Source organism: Hesperophylax consimilis, chromosome 13, assembly GCF_061612785.1.
Source record: "Hesperophylax consimilis isolate HC1 chromosome 13, BYU_Hcon_1.0, whole genome shotgun sequence".
In the NCBI taxonomy this organism is placed as follows: Eukaryota; Metazoa; Arthropoda; class Insecta; order Trichoptera; family Limnephilidae; genus Hesperophylax; species Hesperophylax consimilis.
Genome location: NC_142848.1, coordinates 34264947 through 34279314, shown reverse-complemented (window position 1 = coordinate 34279314; position 14368 = coordinate 34264947). Strand labels below are relative to the sequence as shown.

Sequence of the window (14368 nt, the reverse complement as noted above, 5' to 3'; positions counted from 1 at the left end):
TTCTTCGGTAACTAATTTTTACTTCGACGAAAAATATAGTGCCATCTCGTTTATTCTATGGCGCGCATAGGGACAGAAGATGCCAAAGTGGACATTCTTTAAATTGACCCAGCGAATCGTGTGGACTTGTGAATGAAAGATTCTATTAGAGACAACAGATGTCACTACTGTCACTCGCCGCCGACACTGTTTTGTGTTACATTTTAAATAAATTAAGAATAAGGCCAGTTGTTTTGATGCAAATAATTGATTATTATTATTGTCTTATAATTTTGGGGGGTCAAACACCAATTGACCTAAGGGAAGAACCGCCACTGCTGCAGCAATACTTCTAATATTTCAATGCAGTTTGTTAAAATTATTGCTTATTTTTGTTACGTTTGCTAGGTTAGTGTTTTGATATTGTTTCGTAGCTTCATTAATATTACACAAGTACTAATAAAGTATATAATAATATTTGTGTTATATAAGTGTTGGCAGTTTAGTGTATTATGTTGTTGGAAAATTGTTACATAAGATATCCATGTTAAGATAGAAAATTATATTTATATTTTTTGTATGACAAAAATATTTCAGTGGTCTTTTAAAATAAATAACTTTGTTGGAACGAAAAGCAATACTTTATTCAAAAATAAATACTTAGGGCGGGTTGTTTCACAGAATTTGAACAATTCATCAAATTTCACAGTTTTATGAAGGTTCTTTTCAAGTTGTTATCATATCATTACTGGCCAGTTGTTTCATAAATCTGAAATGACAATGGAACTTGGATAGAACTTGAAAATTAACTTTGAAATTTGATGGATTGTTCAAATTCTATTAAACAACCCGTCCTAAGTATTTATCTATGAATAAAGTATTGCATCCTTAACAGTGGCGGCTCGTGACTTTTGGGTTACTAAAGTGCTAATATTACAAAAAATGGCATTATTGATGCTGTTGTAGCTGAAAACCATTTTTTATTTTTTTTTTAAATTGATTTTTGTATGAAAATTATATGAAAATATGAAATTTTCAGGAAATCTGTGCGGCGCACGACTAAACTGAAATTTCCTGAAAATCTACATACAAAAATCAATTTTTATAAAAAAAATAAAAAATCGTTTTCAGCTACAACATCAGAAATGCCATTTTTAATCATATTAGCACTCTAGTACACCCAAGTCACAAGCCGCCACTGATCCTTAACAAATAAAAGAAAGTCAGAATGAAACTAGATTTTAAATAATTAATATATTTAATTACTTCATTATTACATTTATAAGAATACTGTCACAGAGAATTCAAAAATCATCTGTGCCGGAAATCTTAAATTTCTTTATACAACCAGTAATTCTAAAATAAATACTTTTGTAATGTGCAATCATATTATGAATCCAGGACCAAAGTTTTATAATTTAAATGAAAAAATATAAATAGGCGTGTAGCTTAGGGGTGTAAGTACAATAAATTATTTATGCATTATTCAATAGCCGCTTGCTAATCGACCTGAGATATAAGTGGTAGAGAAATTAATAATGGTGTTATCTTGGCGGACTTTCTTATCTTGCTGAATGTGATCAAACCATCTGCACAGGTCCAAATATGATTCTCTTTCACTCAGGCTAAGGGCATTCTGAAAGAAAAACACAAAATATACATTAAATATCAGTGGGTTATTTTTTAATTTTTAAATAAACATGGAATTTATATAGGTACTTTCTAGGAATATTTGTCTTGATGTTTAAATGTGTTCTTTTTTTTAATTTCACAAACCAAAAGTAAAGGAGTCGGTTTTGACGGGAGCATTTTGGTGGGAAATTACAGTTTAGGAGGGAAATTGGTTGACAAAAAGTAAGGTTACAATAAAAGTTGGACATCAGTTGAAGGTTAGAAAAATATGCTCCGAAAAAGATTGAATAAGTGATTTGAGGAAATTTAAACAGAAATTATAAAGAAAACTTGACAGTTAAAATAAATGTGGATTAAATCTGGCAACAACATCACACAACTCAGATGGCAACACAGTAAAATAATACAGTTTTTGAAGAATGGTTATTAAAACTATGAGCGAAAAGACTTCAGTGGTGTTTAGTTATCAAATTGAACAGCCAGGTACTTCCCAACCTTCTTCTTCCCCATCTATTTCGCCTCACTACTCCCAATCACATCAGTCTTACAACATACCTAAATTGGGGTTACCATAGTCTAGAGGAGAGGCGTATTTATTGTACCCAGTAAAAGTACCGGGTATATTCATGCCGTACTTTGTACTTGTGACAAATCTCCAAAATACCTGGTTCCAAAATACTTGGTTTAATATTTGTATCACAGGTCTTGAAGTACTTCGTACTTTAAAATATTTCTGACTTCTCACTCTCGTCGGTTAGAAAGTTATATGAGAAAAAGGGAGAAAGAAATATTTTTGCTTTCGGCACTGTAAAATACAGATGCTTTTTCGCTCATTCCTTTTGGAAAGGTGCAGGAGGAAAAAGGACAGTTATGAGTATTTAGCTACGGTAATCTCCATTTTCTGATGGTGAATGTCTATGGAAAATCTGTTGACAGCTGAGTGTCTAGGGCATGGTGTTTGATAGAATGGTTTATTTATGGTGTTTGACATCTTCACATCTTGAACTTTGTGTAGTTACTACGCCGTTGTGGAGATTTTATTGGCAGATTTTAATAAATTTTTTATCTGATATTAGCGAGATGGCTTTGTACCACTGGTATCTTCCACATCCGCTACAAGATATGGAGGGTGGCCGAACCCCACAATTGAAAAATACTTCGCAGATTACGGTTTGCTTTCAGCGCATTCGAAGATAAAGTCACGAAATAGTTGACTTTTAATGAACCTTCCGTAGTATTCCAGGAATAATACGACGGTAGAGGTGCCGGAAAGGCTCCTGCATTGAATTTATCAGGTAAAAAATCAACATAAACATTCAATAACGAGTATCTTATGTCTTGAAAATAAAATACAGATCTTTGTGAGGTTATGATGTGTTAAAAAAATTTGGTAATTTCCTAGGTATTGCTGACTACTTGCGCGCACATACTCCGATCAAATCCCACGCCAGGGTCTACCATCTTTACAACGGTGTATTCAGGGCAACGCAAAATGGTTAGTAGAAGAGAAGACTTGTTATTTTACATGTAATTCATCAACAATGTCACCGGCCAAATGACTGTGTTGAAAAGGTGTTATGAATCGATCAATTGAAACGAAAACATTGGCAAAACCAATAAATATATTAATCCACTGCTTTAATGCTTTCAGGAAGAATAGGAATGAGTATTAATATTGATTGGAATGAACCAGAAAATCCAAATTTTGCTGCCGATGTCAAGGCGTTTTACAGGTTTTGAGTTCACAGTAAGTTACCTATAGAAATGATATAACAGACAGCAATGTAGGAAAACGTGTTAATTTAATTTCATGACCATATATTAAAATATATGTTTTGTTAAAATGATTTGTGTTTCATGCTTAATAAATAATTTCTAGACAGTGTGATACGCCTTACAACATTACGCTACGAAAGTACAAAAAATCATATAAAAAGCTTGCAAACATTATTTATTTTGAACACCTGTAAGTAATATTATTCCTTCTTGTTCCTCCCCTCCCTACCCCTCAACTTCCCTTCACAGTGCTCAGCACGCCTAAGGTCCCCGTGACTCGCCGTCCCCAGTCCCCAGATATTCAAGGTAGGTATAAAATACTTAAGAATATTTTGTACCTCAGCACGCCTCAGGTCCCCGTCACTCTCTGTCCCCAGTCCCCAGATACTCAAAGTATGTATAAAATATTTGAAAGTATTTTAACCAGGTATTTTTTTGCACCTGTACTCACTGTACCCAATATCGGAAAGTACTCACAGGACTCACCTCTACCATAGTCCCACCATAGTACCTACATAGCATAAATCAACTTCTACAGATTGATAACTTCGGGCTTTTTGTATGAAACAAATTGGACCTAAAAAACCATAGATATGCCAATATATAGACAGTAAAATTCTCATTCGGAGCCTACTTATTATACTATACACCAATGAAAAACTTTGAAAGTTTATTCCATAGATTTTCAGAGTTTTTCATTGGTGAATATAGTTAGGCAAACATATGATGTCACAATATTTCGTTTCCAATTTTCGATCGGAGTTATACCCCTCTGCTATATAGTCCCTAGGCAGTTCAGATTCTTGTGCGGTATTCACACAATACTTTATTTAAATTATTAGGTATATGCATACCATGGTACAAATGGTATCGAAGAAATGTGAAACATAACATAACTTTATGAATTACTTACAACAATTTCGTAAACTGTGTGGTAGATGATCACATCAGCTAGTGTAACAGAGTAACCCACCAGGTAGGAGCAGTTCTCCAGGTATTTGTTCAATTCCTGAAATATAATAATATTAGTATGTTATTTGACATTTATCAAAAGGTCCCGCTTCAGTCAAAATCTGCACAAGTTATTTAACTATCAAAAAAATACATTTCTTTGAGCTTTTATGGGAAAACTACTTATGATAGATTATATACTATTTTTTTTCATATGAACGCATTGTCTGGTAAGATGATACAATTTACAAAAATATCTTGCAAAAAACAAAAAGTTATTACGAAAATAGAATCAGCTGGTGGATGGTGAAAATTTTGCATCAGCTCTCGAAGAGTTAAATAACTCAAACAAACAACTTAATAACCTATTTTGTATATTTGTTCCATCTCTCCTGAAGTAAATAGCTGTTTATTGTATTAATTAAGTTGAAACGAAGAATTATTTCAATAATTCGGGCGTATTTAGAAGTAAGCGGAGTGCGTAAATATTACCTACGATTTGTTATAATAGATTTCAGCAATTTCCTAGAATTTAAAATCTATGTTTAGTGAGAAACAAATCTATAAATTTTTATGTTATATTTGAGTGGGTGAAGAGTTGACCAACCCTAAGTATATTTTTGGTTTGTTGTGAGTTAGTTTTCGTTGTCTGTCCGTACAGGGAAGCGAACTCGAGCCACTGGTATACAGCTGCTTCATGTTCCTTAGTGGACCACTTCGCCGGTTCTTTGCTCGTGCTGGCAAGGGCCAGAAGAACGGTGGCCAGCCCTGAGTACTCCTTCCCACCAACACAGGCCTTCAAAACCTGCAATAAATAAATAAAAAATTGAGAACCCTTTGCACAAATAAAACCCCGGTTTGCCATGTGTTAAATTCTTCAATAAGGAAAACAAGGATTCTATTTTATTCCGTTACCTGATCATCGGTTACTGAAAGTTTATCGGTTTTGATGCCGAGATAACTGGCTACTTTAGTGATGCCTTGTACATTCATTTTAGATTGAATTTAAAAACTGTTTTTAATTAAATCGATTTTCGATCCAGCTGTCAAAGTCAAAAGTCACAATACCATAGAAAAACACAAGCAAATTTGTAACGCAAGGCTACAAGCTACAAGCTCTCTCGCCAAGCAGAATCGCTAGGATTTTTATAATAAAAATTGTAAGGCTAGCTTTAGACTTGTAAATTTTTTCGTAAATTTACGACTTCTAGCCAATGGGCATATTGGATTTTCAAAATGCAATATGCCCATTGGCTAGATGTCGTAAATTTACGAAAAAACTTACAAGTCTAAAGCTAGCCTAAGAAAAACAATTTCCAACTAGATACCGCCTTACTCATCGGAGTTGAGTTTAGAGAAATTTCTTGGTGTGATATAAAAAATGGAACGTTCCACGTTTGTAGATTCAAACGGTAGCTTTTGTTTTTCGGTTACTCGTCATCATAATTCATAGAATTTAAAGCTATGGACCAGTATTTCAGTTGCTCTAAGCGCGCTTTAAGATATATTTACTGTCAAGTTGTTCTTTGGTAGGAGCCTTGACAAGATAAGCAGGTGACTAACACTATTTATAATAATAATTACTGAAATAGGTAACTAACCATCACACCGTTTCACCGCAGGGGTAAGCAGAGTGGACGGACCGCCAAGCAACTCGGTCTTGGCACACACACTCCATGCCTCGTTCACACTCTTTTATTATTCTGACTCTTGACATGGCCTGACTCAAGTATCCGATTTACTTGATCTTGCCATCTCTTCCTCGGGCGTCCCCGACTTCTACTACGATTCACATTTGCGTCAGCCTTAAAACTGAAATCAATGTATTTTATTGACTATGCAATACTTATGTTTGTAATGTTTATGTGATTGCAAAATTACCGAGCTATTAATTTCATTGAATGAATTTCGATGATTTCTTTTCCTCAAAAAAACAATATTAGTAAAATGTTAAGTCCATCCCCGTTTACGGGGCAACTGAAACTAAACTGAAACTGGTGGGCAATTGCTGGTTTTAAACTGGTTGACATTCAAGTTTCTCTCACGGCGCAACTCAAGTTTACGATTTCACAACATATCTAAGCTTCTTTAACTATAGAATGAAAAAAAACACTTCAGGTGTCATCTGTCACTATTATGATGCGCTAAAAAATGTCTGCAGAATCAAGTGATGATGAAGCCGCCATTATTTTTTTTCTTTTCTTACATAGTCAGGAAGCCTATAGCCGTAAATTGATTGCTTCAAACATGGACCAATCGCAATTTTTTTGAAAACTGACGTACCTAGGGCAACTGGCAAATGAAAATGCGCAGGCGGAGTTGCAATGAACTGGTTGCGTGGCAGTTGAAAACTAGTTTTTGGTAAGTTGCGCCTTGTGCGGACGGCCATTGAAATACACTGGATAGCAACTTGAAATGCCAAGTGGTTTTTTTTCAGCTGCCCCGTGAGCGGATGGACTAAGCATGCAAAATAAATTAAAAAAAATAAAACATTTCGGCTTTTCATCACAGAACCTACTTGTGAGATAGGTACTTTTTTTACAATTGCCACACCATTCTATATTTTGTCTGTGGAATTTTAAAAAAGGTCTTTTCCGCCGCCATCGCTCAGCGTTTGACAGCGTTTCGGTTTTATTAATTTAATCCGAATTCATCCGTGAATTTACTTCTCTTTTTACAAGAAAAGTTTGTAAAATACGTTAAAGATGCCACCAAAATTCGATCCCTCCGAAGTTAAAGTTGGTAAGTAGAGATTTCGACTGTGATTTTAAAGTAGTTCGTGTCGGAAGCTGCCACTCAGTTCGATTACTAATACAGTGATTTTTTTTTACAGTGTACTTGAGGTGTGTTGGAGGAGAAGTAGGAGCTACTTCATCCCTTGCCCCCAAGATCGGTCCCCTTGGTCTGGTGAGTTCTTCATTTTTCGCAACCTTGTATCGTAACCTCAAAACCATCTGTCAGAGAGGCATGTCGAAATTTAGTTTTTACTTATTCTAAATAGTTGAAATCAATCAATGTGCCAGTAAGTATTGCATAAGAAAGCATCCCCAAGTTCTACATCTTACTGGTTGTCATTGGGTTTGTTATTATCTTGTATTTGAACAATTTATTTTTGTTTTACAGTCCCCCAAAAAAGTGGGAGATGACATCGCCAAGGCTACCGGAGACTGGAAGGGACTAAAGATCACAGTGTGCCTGACCATCCAAAACAGGCAGGCGGCCATCACCGTGTGCCCCTCTGCCGCTTCCCTTATCATCAAGGCCCTGAAGGAGCCCCCACGTGATCGTAAGAAGCAGAAGAACAGTGAGTATCCAGTTCCGATTCAACACTAAGGACGGGTTGTTTCGGAGAATTTGAACAATTCATCAAATTTCAACATTCATTTTCAAGTATTATGAAAGATTTTTCAAGTTCTGTTTTTATTTCAGTTTCGTCAAGCAACCAGCCTATAATGATATAATAACAGAACTTGAATTGGACTTTCACAGAACCCGAAAATGAATGTTGAAATTTGATGAATTGTTCAAATTCTCCGAAACAACTCGTCCTAAGTGTCGAAGATTAATTTTGCCGAAGTATCTTCTAGAAATAATATACACGCCTAGACACTGACGGGCGCACTGAGTGGCAGAAACATTGTTAGTTTTAATTTATATATTTGGTGGCTATGTTGTTATGGAATAATTTTCATAGCATATAAATATATTGCCTTTAAAGTTCTAAGGGATTCAACTTTTGACACTGATGATTTTAGCAGTTTGTTTAATTTGTCGCCATGACATCTGAATTACAACAATAAAATTCAGCATCATAAGATTGCTGGCTTCACTGAAATGATTAAGAACTTGTGTAAATAAATAAACCATGTAAGAGACCATATTTGAAGAATATTGGTGGCCATCTTGGCTGTCGACATCTAGTTTATATTTATAGTAAAACCAAATTACGCTTGAAACTTAATTGTGCAGTCAAAATACTAAGGACGGGTTGTTTCGGAGAATTTGAACAATTCATCAAATTTCAACGTTCATTTTCGGGTTCTGTGAAAGACTTATTCAAGTTCTGTTTTTATATCATTGTAGGCTAGTTGCTTGACAAAACTCAAATAAGAACAGATCTTGAAAAAATCTTTCACAGAACTTGAAAATGAACGTTGAAATTTGATGAATTGTTCAGATTCTCCGAAACAACCCGTCCTAATTGTATGCACCATTTGTAACGGATACAATTTGAGATTTTCACAGCCAAAATTATGCATAACGATGGCTATTTATTTATGGGAAGTAATTTCAACATGAATAGTGTACATTCATTTTCTGAAGGTCTTATCAATTATCTTGACAGATAATCCCCAGAAGTGTTATAAAATATTTCCGCTCCCAGACAAGTCCAATGAAATTGATTCTGTCCAATAATTTCAACTGAAGTAAGAAAAAATGGGCATACAATGCATTCTGTTTATATCTTCAGTGATCAGTATGGCATGGTTCTGTGGAATGTTTGTTGTATGAAGTATGTTTGCGTATATCCAGCCTGCGGGGGCCCCCCCCTACCAGGTGCGTCCCTCCGGCTGGCGGATGGAGGGAAACCGTGACTTAGGATCCGCTCCCTGTTACGGCTACTCCCCAATAAGTTGTTCCAATCACTCTTTGGTCAGTAAGGTAACCCCGCACTGCCTAATTTGTGATTGGAACAGCGAATAAGGAGTCGTGGACCAAAGGTACCTCCTCTCTCTTTCTCCCAGTCCTCCCAACACCCCCCGACCCTCTGACTGCTGTTTGATGGTGTGATCATGGAAGGTGAGAAAAATATCACATTTTATATTTTGAATCTAAGTTTTAACTAGCTTTCTATGTTGACGGTTAGCACCCAAAAATGCACACTTTGTAGTCTGCTAACTCAAGAAATATAGTAGTCCCAGAGATCTTATGTGACCAGAAAATACTAGTCACATAAGATCTCTCTCTGGTACTAGTATTTTCTGTCTTTCGTTTTAATACAAGACTTTGAGAAGGAATAAGATGATCGTCGATAACGTACCTACAACATCTCTCCAAGACCATTATGAATGATTTATCTGTAAATTCTATATGTTATTAGGAAAATGTAGGTTTCCATTGAAAAAGTTCTTGGTTTGAAAGCTTTTAAGTTTTATATGAAATAAGTACTGGATTTTTGAGTAAAATGTTTTGACTTGTACTTTGACAGGCATTTTGGTATGTATTTCATAGAATTTAAAAGTTTTCAGTTTGATTTTTATTTTTTTATTGCAAACCTGATGCATCTTTCTAACTACCCACCATATGTTATAGAATTTACAGATAAATACTATTTTCTAAACATTGAGGGCTTGTTGTTCATGTGTGTCTCGCTTATGTCTGCAGTCAAGCACAACGGCAATCTGGCTTTCGATGAGGTGATCGCCATCGCCAAACAGATGAGGCCGCGCTCCATGGCGCGAGAGCTGTCGGGGACCGTGAAGGAGGTGCTAGGAACATGCCAGTCCGTCGGCTGCACCATCGACAACAAGAACGCACACGACCTCATTGATGAAATCAAGGCTGGCACTCTGACCGTCGAAGAATAAATAATTTTATAATTTAAGAAATAAAGATAACTCTTTAAACCAAAATGCTGCCTTTTTGTTAAATACCTTTTTAATTACTTTTATGATGTCTAAAGAAGACAAGGTTGTTTGTTTACTAAAACAATGCCGATGTAATTGCCTGGAAGGCATGCCTCGTATGTGCGCTCCTGTTGGTAAAACTCTGGCTTTATCTGAAAGTGTTGACTTGGAACCATACTCGTCGTTGCTTTCACACGCTCGACACAAGAGGTCATAGATATATCACCAAGACACTCGGTCAAATTGTAGATTTAACATCAAACAGAAATTACGGTCTTCGAATCTTTTTTGCATCCAATGAGGGTACACATGTTCAGACATTTCAAATGAGCATAAAACTATTGAGCGTGGGTACTTTGCTTTTTTTTGTATAAGGCAATTAATCCTAAAAAGAGTGCTTTGTAAGGGTACATAACTTATGGTTATCAATTTTCTAACTGACAGTAAACATGCAAACAAAATGAACAGTAAAAGTTTGTGTGTATAATCAAAGTAAACAATCTAGAGCAACGATACTCAACCTGCGGCCCGCCGAGCTATTTTGTGCGGCCCTCCATACATTTAATATCAGGAACATGATTTACAAAATCTGGCATTCTATATCACGTTAATTTGAGATTAATTGCGACTTTGACGTACAGACGTTGAAACTCGAAGAGGATAGTATAAGTATAATATACTATCTATATAATATAATATTCTATAAGAGTGTTGCTACTACACACCATAACTGCACACGCTAGATCTATCTCTAAAAAACAAAAAATTGACAGACAAATATGCGCGCAAATAATTTTGCCCGTGGCAACACATAAAATTTTGACAGTTCTAAAGTTAAATGGTTACCAGTGTTACTACCAACGAAGAATATAATATGATATAATATTTTTCGCGGCCGGAAATTTTCGAAAATGGAATTCCGTAGCTACCCCCCCCCCCCATGGATTTCGAAAAATTGTTGTTGGGAATTACATATGATGTTTTTGGGGAATTATTATGTTTTACAGAAATTCTCTAACAACCCCCCCCCCATGGATTTCGAATAGTAAAAGGGGGAATCAAGCTCACACCGTTGGCAACACTGACCAGTATAGTGTTGCGGCCCGCGTAGCTTTACAAACATATGAATGTGGCCCGCAGAAGAAAAAGGTTGAGTATCACTGATCTAGAGGTTGCTTTCCATAAAAAAATAATTGCTTTTCCTCAGACATCTTTTCCTTGTCTATTGAAAACTAAACAAACAACTCATTAGATGAAATTTTACTGTCTCACTTTTCTGATTCACTGGTGTAACAGGAATTGAAAGTAATCAGTTTTCCCAGGTCTGTCATATTTTTCCCTTCTCTGTTAGCCTGGTATATAGCGAGTATAGCTGTGTCGTTCCACTTATTTTACGAACTTGAGTTCAGCCAAATGGACACTCATTCTGATGAATCCGCTGGAGTAAAACTCGCCTGCGTTCTGCCGAACCCGGTGGAAAGCCACTCTGGAACGATAGGAGTTACAATGTCTGGTTTACTTACCTGAGACACGGAATCTGAATCAATTCATTGATCGGTATCGATTGAATAATGATTGTAAATCATCAAAACAGTTTTATGTACGATTTATTCTTAACCAAAAAATAAGTTTTCTCTATTATAAATTATGTATCTTATAACGCGCGGGAGTAAAGGTTTTTTAAGTGATAATTTAAAGATCCACTCCACTTGCCTTGTCCAGATATTATTGGTCGATGGTTGAATGTGAGTTCAGAACCATAGTGAGTGAATCTGGAATTGTTCTATTCTATTTTACGAACTATCGAGTGAGTTAAAACGACTTCGGAATCAGATTCATTTGACTCGTTCCAGGCAGAACGACTCGCTTCTAATTCATTGTGAGTTAACCCTTGGAATACCATACTCAGAGTGGCCAGGGGCAAAATGGCTGGCTTACACACACCATTTTCTTAATTACTTGTTTTGTTCTGTCTTACCAGATAATTTTTCAGTAATTTGTAAAAAAAATTGTTAATTTATCTGTCTATATATTTTCCCCAGGATAGGATATAGAAATGTTTTTCTTTGATGTATAAAAAAATATATATTAAAGAAATAATAACACAATCGTCATTACAATTTAAAAAAAAAAAATGGGTGTGTCAAGCCTACGCAAGACAGAAGTGAAACTTCTAGTATTCTTCTCTCTCTCTCTTTTCATTTCATTCTCTCTTTTTTTCTGTCTATTGACATATTTATAAGTAGCATGTGATAAAAAAAATTAAAAGTTATAAAAAAAGAAAAAAAAAATTAGTTAAAGCGGGGATCGAACCTCGGTTCTTCACGACCACAGTCGTGCGCTCTGCCTGTAGACAGCGAAGATGAGTTAGGAGAGTGAGTTAAACTAGGTATATAATATTTACACCTTGCTAATGTTTTCAGTATTATTAGGGCTTTTTTATACTAATTTTCATATATTTATTGGCAGGTAGAGTAGAAATTAATATTGTTTAGCGTTTGCCAACGACCATACCATGTTGAACACACCGGTTCTCGTCCGATCACCGAAGTTAAGCAACATTGGGCGCGGTCAGTACTTGGATGGGTGACCGCTTGGGAACACCGCGTGCCGTTGGCCTATTTTTTATTTTAATTTCATGTTTTTTTTATTTTTTTATCATTACTATAATTAATAATATCATAAAATTCTTTAACTTTTCAAGTATGCTACAGGCCTAAAATATTACTTAGTGGATTGATATTATGGTCAACCATTGAAAAAAAAAATTCCTACAAACTTATTAATGTAATTACGATCTTTTTCAAGCGCGTATGTAATGATTATTTTTATCAACCTCGCACACACCTTGCTAATTTTTTCAATATTATTAGGGCTTTTTTATACTAATTTTCATATATTTATTGGCAGGTAGAATAGAAATTAATATTGTTTAACTTTTGCCAACGACCATACCATTTTGAACACACCGGTTCTCGTCCGATCACCGAAGTTAAGCAACATTGGGCGCGGTCAGTACTTGGATGGGTGACCGCTTGGGAACACCGCGTGCCGTTGGCCCATTTTTTATTTTAATTTTATGTTTTTTTTCATTTTTTTATCGTTAACATCATAAAAAATTTTATATCATTCTTTAACTTTTCAATTATGCTACAGGCCTAAAATATTACTTAGTGGATTGATATTATGGTCAACCATTAAAAAAAAAAAATTCCTTAAAAACAAAAAAATAATATTCCATGGCCGAGAATCGAACTCGGATCAACTGCTTCGAAAGCAACTATGCTGACCATTACACCACCAACGCCAGTTGTCGAGATGAGCTAAGAAGCATTTATATTTTACTTCAAAACTTTTACTACATCAAATGAACTTTAATCGGTCCCGCATTTTCGTTTCGGTCATGAGTTGGTTTTACTCCTCGAAATTGCATGACGCGCGTAAAGAAGTTTCACTTCAAAAAGAAAAAAAAAATTAGTTAAAGCGGGGATCGAACCTCGGTTCTTCACGACCACAGTCGTGCGCTCTGCCTGTAGACAGCGAAGATGAGTTAGGAGAGTGAGTTAAACTAGGTATATAATATTTACACCTTGCTAATGTTTTCAGTATTATTAGGGCTTTTTTATACTAATTTTCATATATTTATTGGCAGGTAGAGTAGAAATTAATATTGTTTAGCGTTTGCCAACGACCATACCATGTTGAACACACCGGTTCTCGTCCGATCACCGAAGTTAAGCAACATTGGGCGCGGTCAGTACTTGGATGGGTGACCGCTTGGGAACACCGCGTGCCGTTGGCCTATTTTTTATTTTAATTTCATGTTTTTTTTATTTTTTTATCATTACTATAATTAATAATATCATAAAATTCTTTAACTTTTCAAGTATGCTACAGGCCTAAAATATTACTTAGTGGATTGATATTATGGTCAACCATTGAAAAAAAAAATTCCTACAAACTTATTAATGTAATTACGATCTTTTTCAAGCGCGTATGTAATGATTATTTTTATCAACCTCGCACACACCTTGCTAATTTTTTCAATATTATTAGGGCTTTTTTATACTAATTTTCATATATTTATTGGCAGGTAGAATAGAAATTAATATTGTTTAACTTTTGCCAACGACCATACCATTTTGAACACACCGGTTCTCGTCCGATCACCGAAGTTAAGCAACATTGGGCGCGGTCAGTACTTGGATGGGTGACCGCTTGGGAACACCGCGTGCCGTTGGCCCATTTTTTATTTTAATTTTATGTTTTTTTTCATTTTTTTATCGTTAACATCATAAAAAATTTTATATCATTCTTTAACTTTTCAATTATGCTACAGGCCTAAAATATTACTTAGTGGATTGATATTATGGTCAACCATTAAAAAAAAAAAATTCCTTAAA

The 14368-nt window shown here is 35.3% G+C and overlaps 2 protein-coding genes and 4 non-coding genes across 6 annotated transcripts; 5 read left to right on the top strand and 1 right to left on the bottom strand.

Annotated features, from left to right (window-relative positions):
- Positions 1-302: 302 nt before the first annotated feature.
- Positions 303-5398, bottom strand: AIMP3 (aaRS-interacting multifunctional protein 3). Its single transcript, XM_089638689.1, has 4 exons — positions 5254-5398; positions 4946-5143; positions 4301-4396; positions 303-1615 (listed from the first exon to the last, which is right to left on the bottom strand). The coding sequence occupies exons 1-4, from the start codon at positions 5329-5331 to the stop codon at positions 1466-1468; spliced, it is 522 nt and encodes a 173-aa protein (XP_089494815.1). The 5' UTR covers positions 5332-5398; the 3' UTR covers positions 303-1465.
- Positions 5399-6920: 1522 nt separating this feature from the next.
- RpL12 (ribosomal protein L12) lies at positions 6921-9971 on the top strand. The gene is made up of 4 exons (XM_089638688.1): positions 6921-7080; positions 7172-7245; positions 7462-7642; positions 9724-9971. Exons 1-4 carry the CDS (start codon positions 7044-7046, stop codon positions 9924-9926), a joined length of 495 nt encoding a protein of 164 aa, XP_089494814.1. The 5' UTR covers positions 6921-7043; the 3' UTR covers positions 9927-9971.
- Positions 9972-12465: 2494 nt separating this feature from the next.
- Positions 12466-12584, top strand: LOC149418874 (5S ribosomal RNA). Its single transcript, XR_016303094.1, has one exon. It is a non-coding gene; the product is annotated as a 5S ribosomal RNA (ribosomal RNA).
- Positions 12585-12906: 322 nt separating this feature from the next.
- On the top strand, positions 12907-13025 carry LOC149418873 (5S ribosomal RNA). The gene has a single exon (XR_016303042.1). It is a non-coding gene; the product is annotated as a 5S ribosomal RNA (ribosomal RNA).
- A 623-nt stretch (positions 13026-13648) lies between these two features.
- Positions 13649-13767, top strand: LOC149418872 (5S ribosomal RNA). Its single transcript, XR_016303092.1, has one exon. It is a non-coding gene; the product is annotated as a 5S ribosomal RNA (ribosomal RNA).
- A 322-nt stretch (positions 13768-14089) lies between these two features.
- Positions 14090-14208, top strand: LOC149418871 (5S ribosomal RNA). The gene has a single exon (XR_016303041.1). It is a non-coding gene; the product is annotated as a 5S ribosomal RNA (ribosomal RNA).
- The last annotated feature ends 160 nt before the right edge of the window (positions 14209-14368 follow it).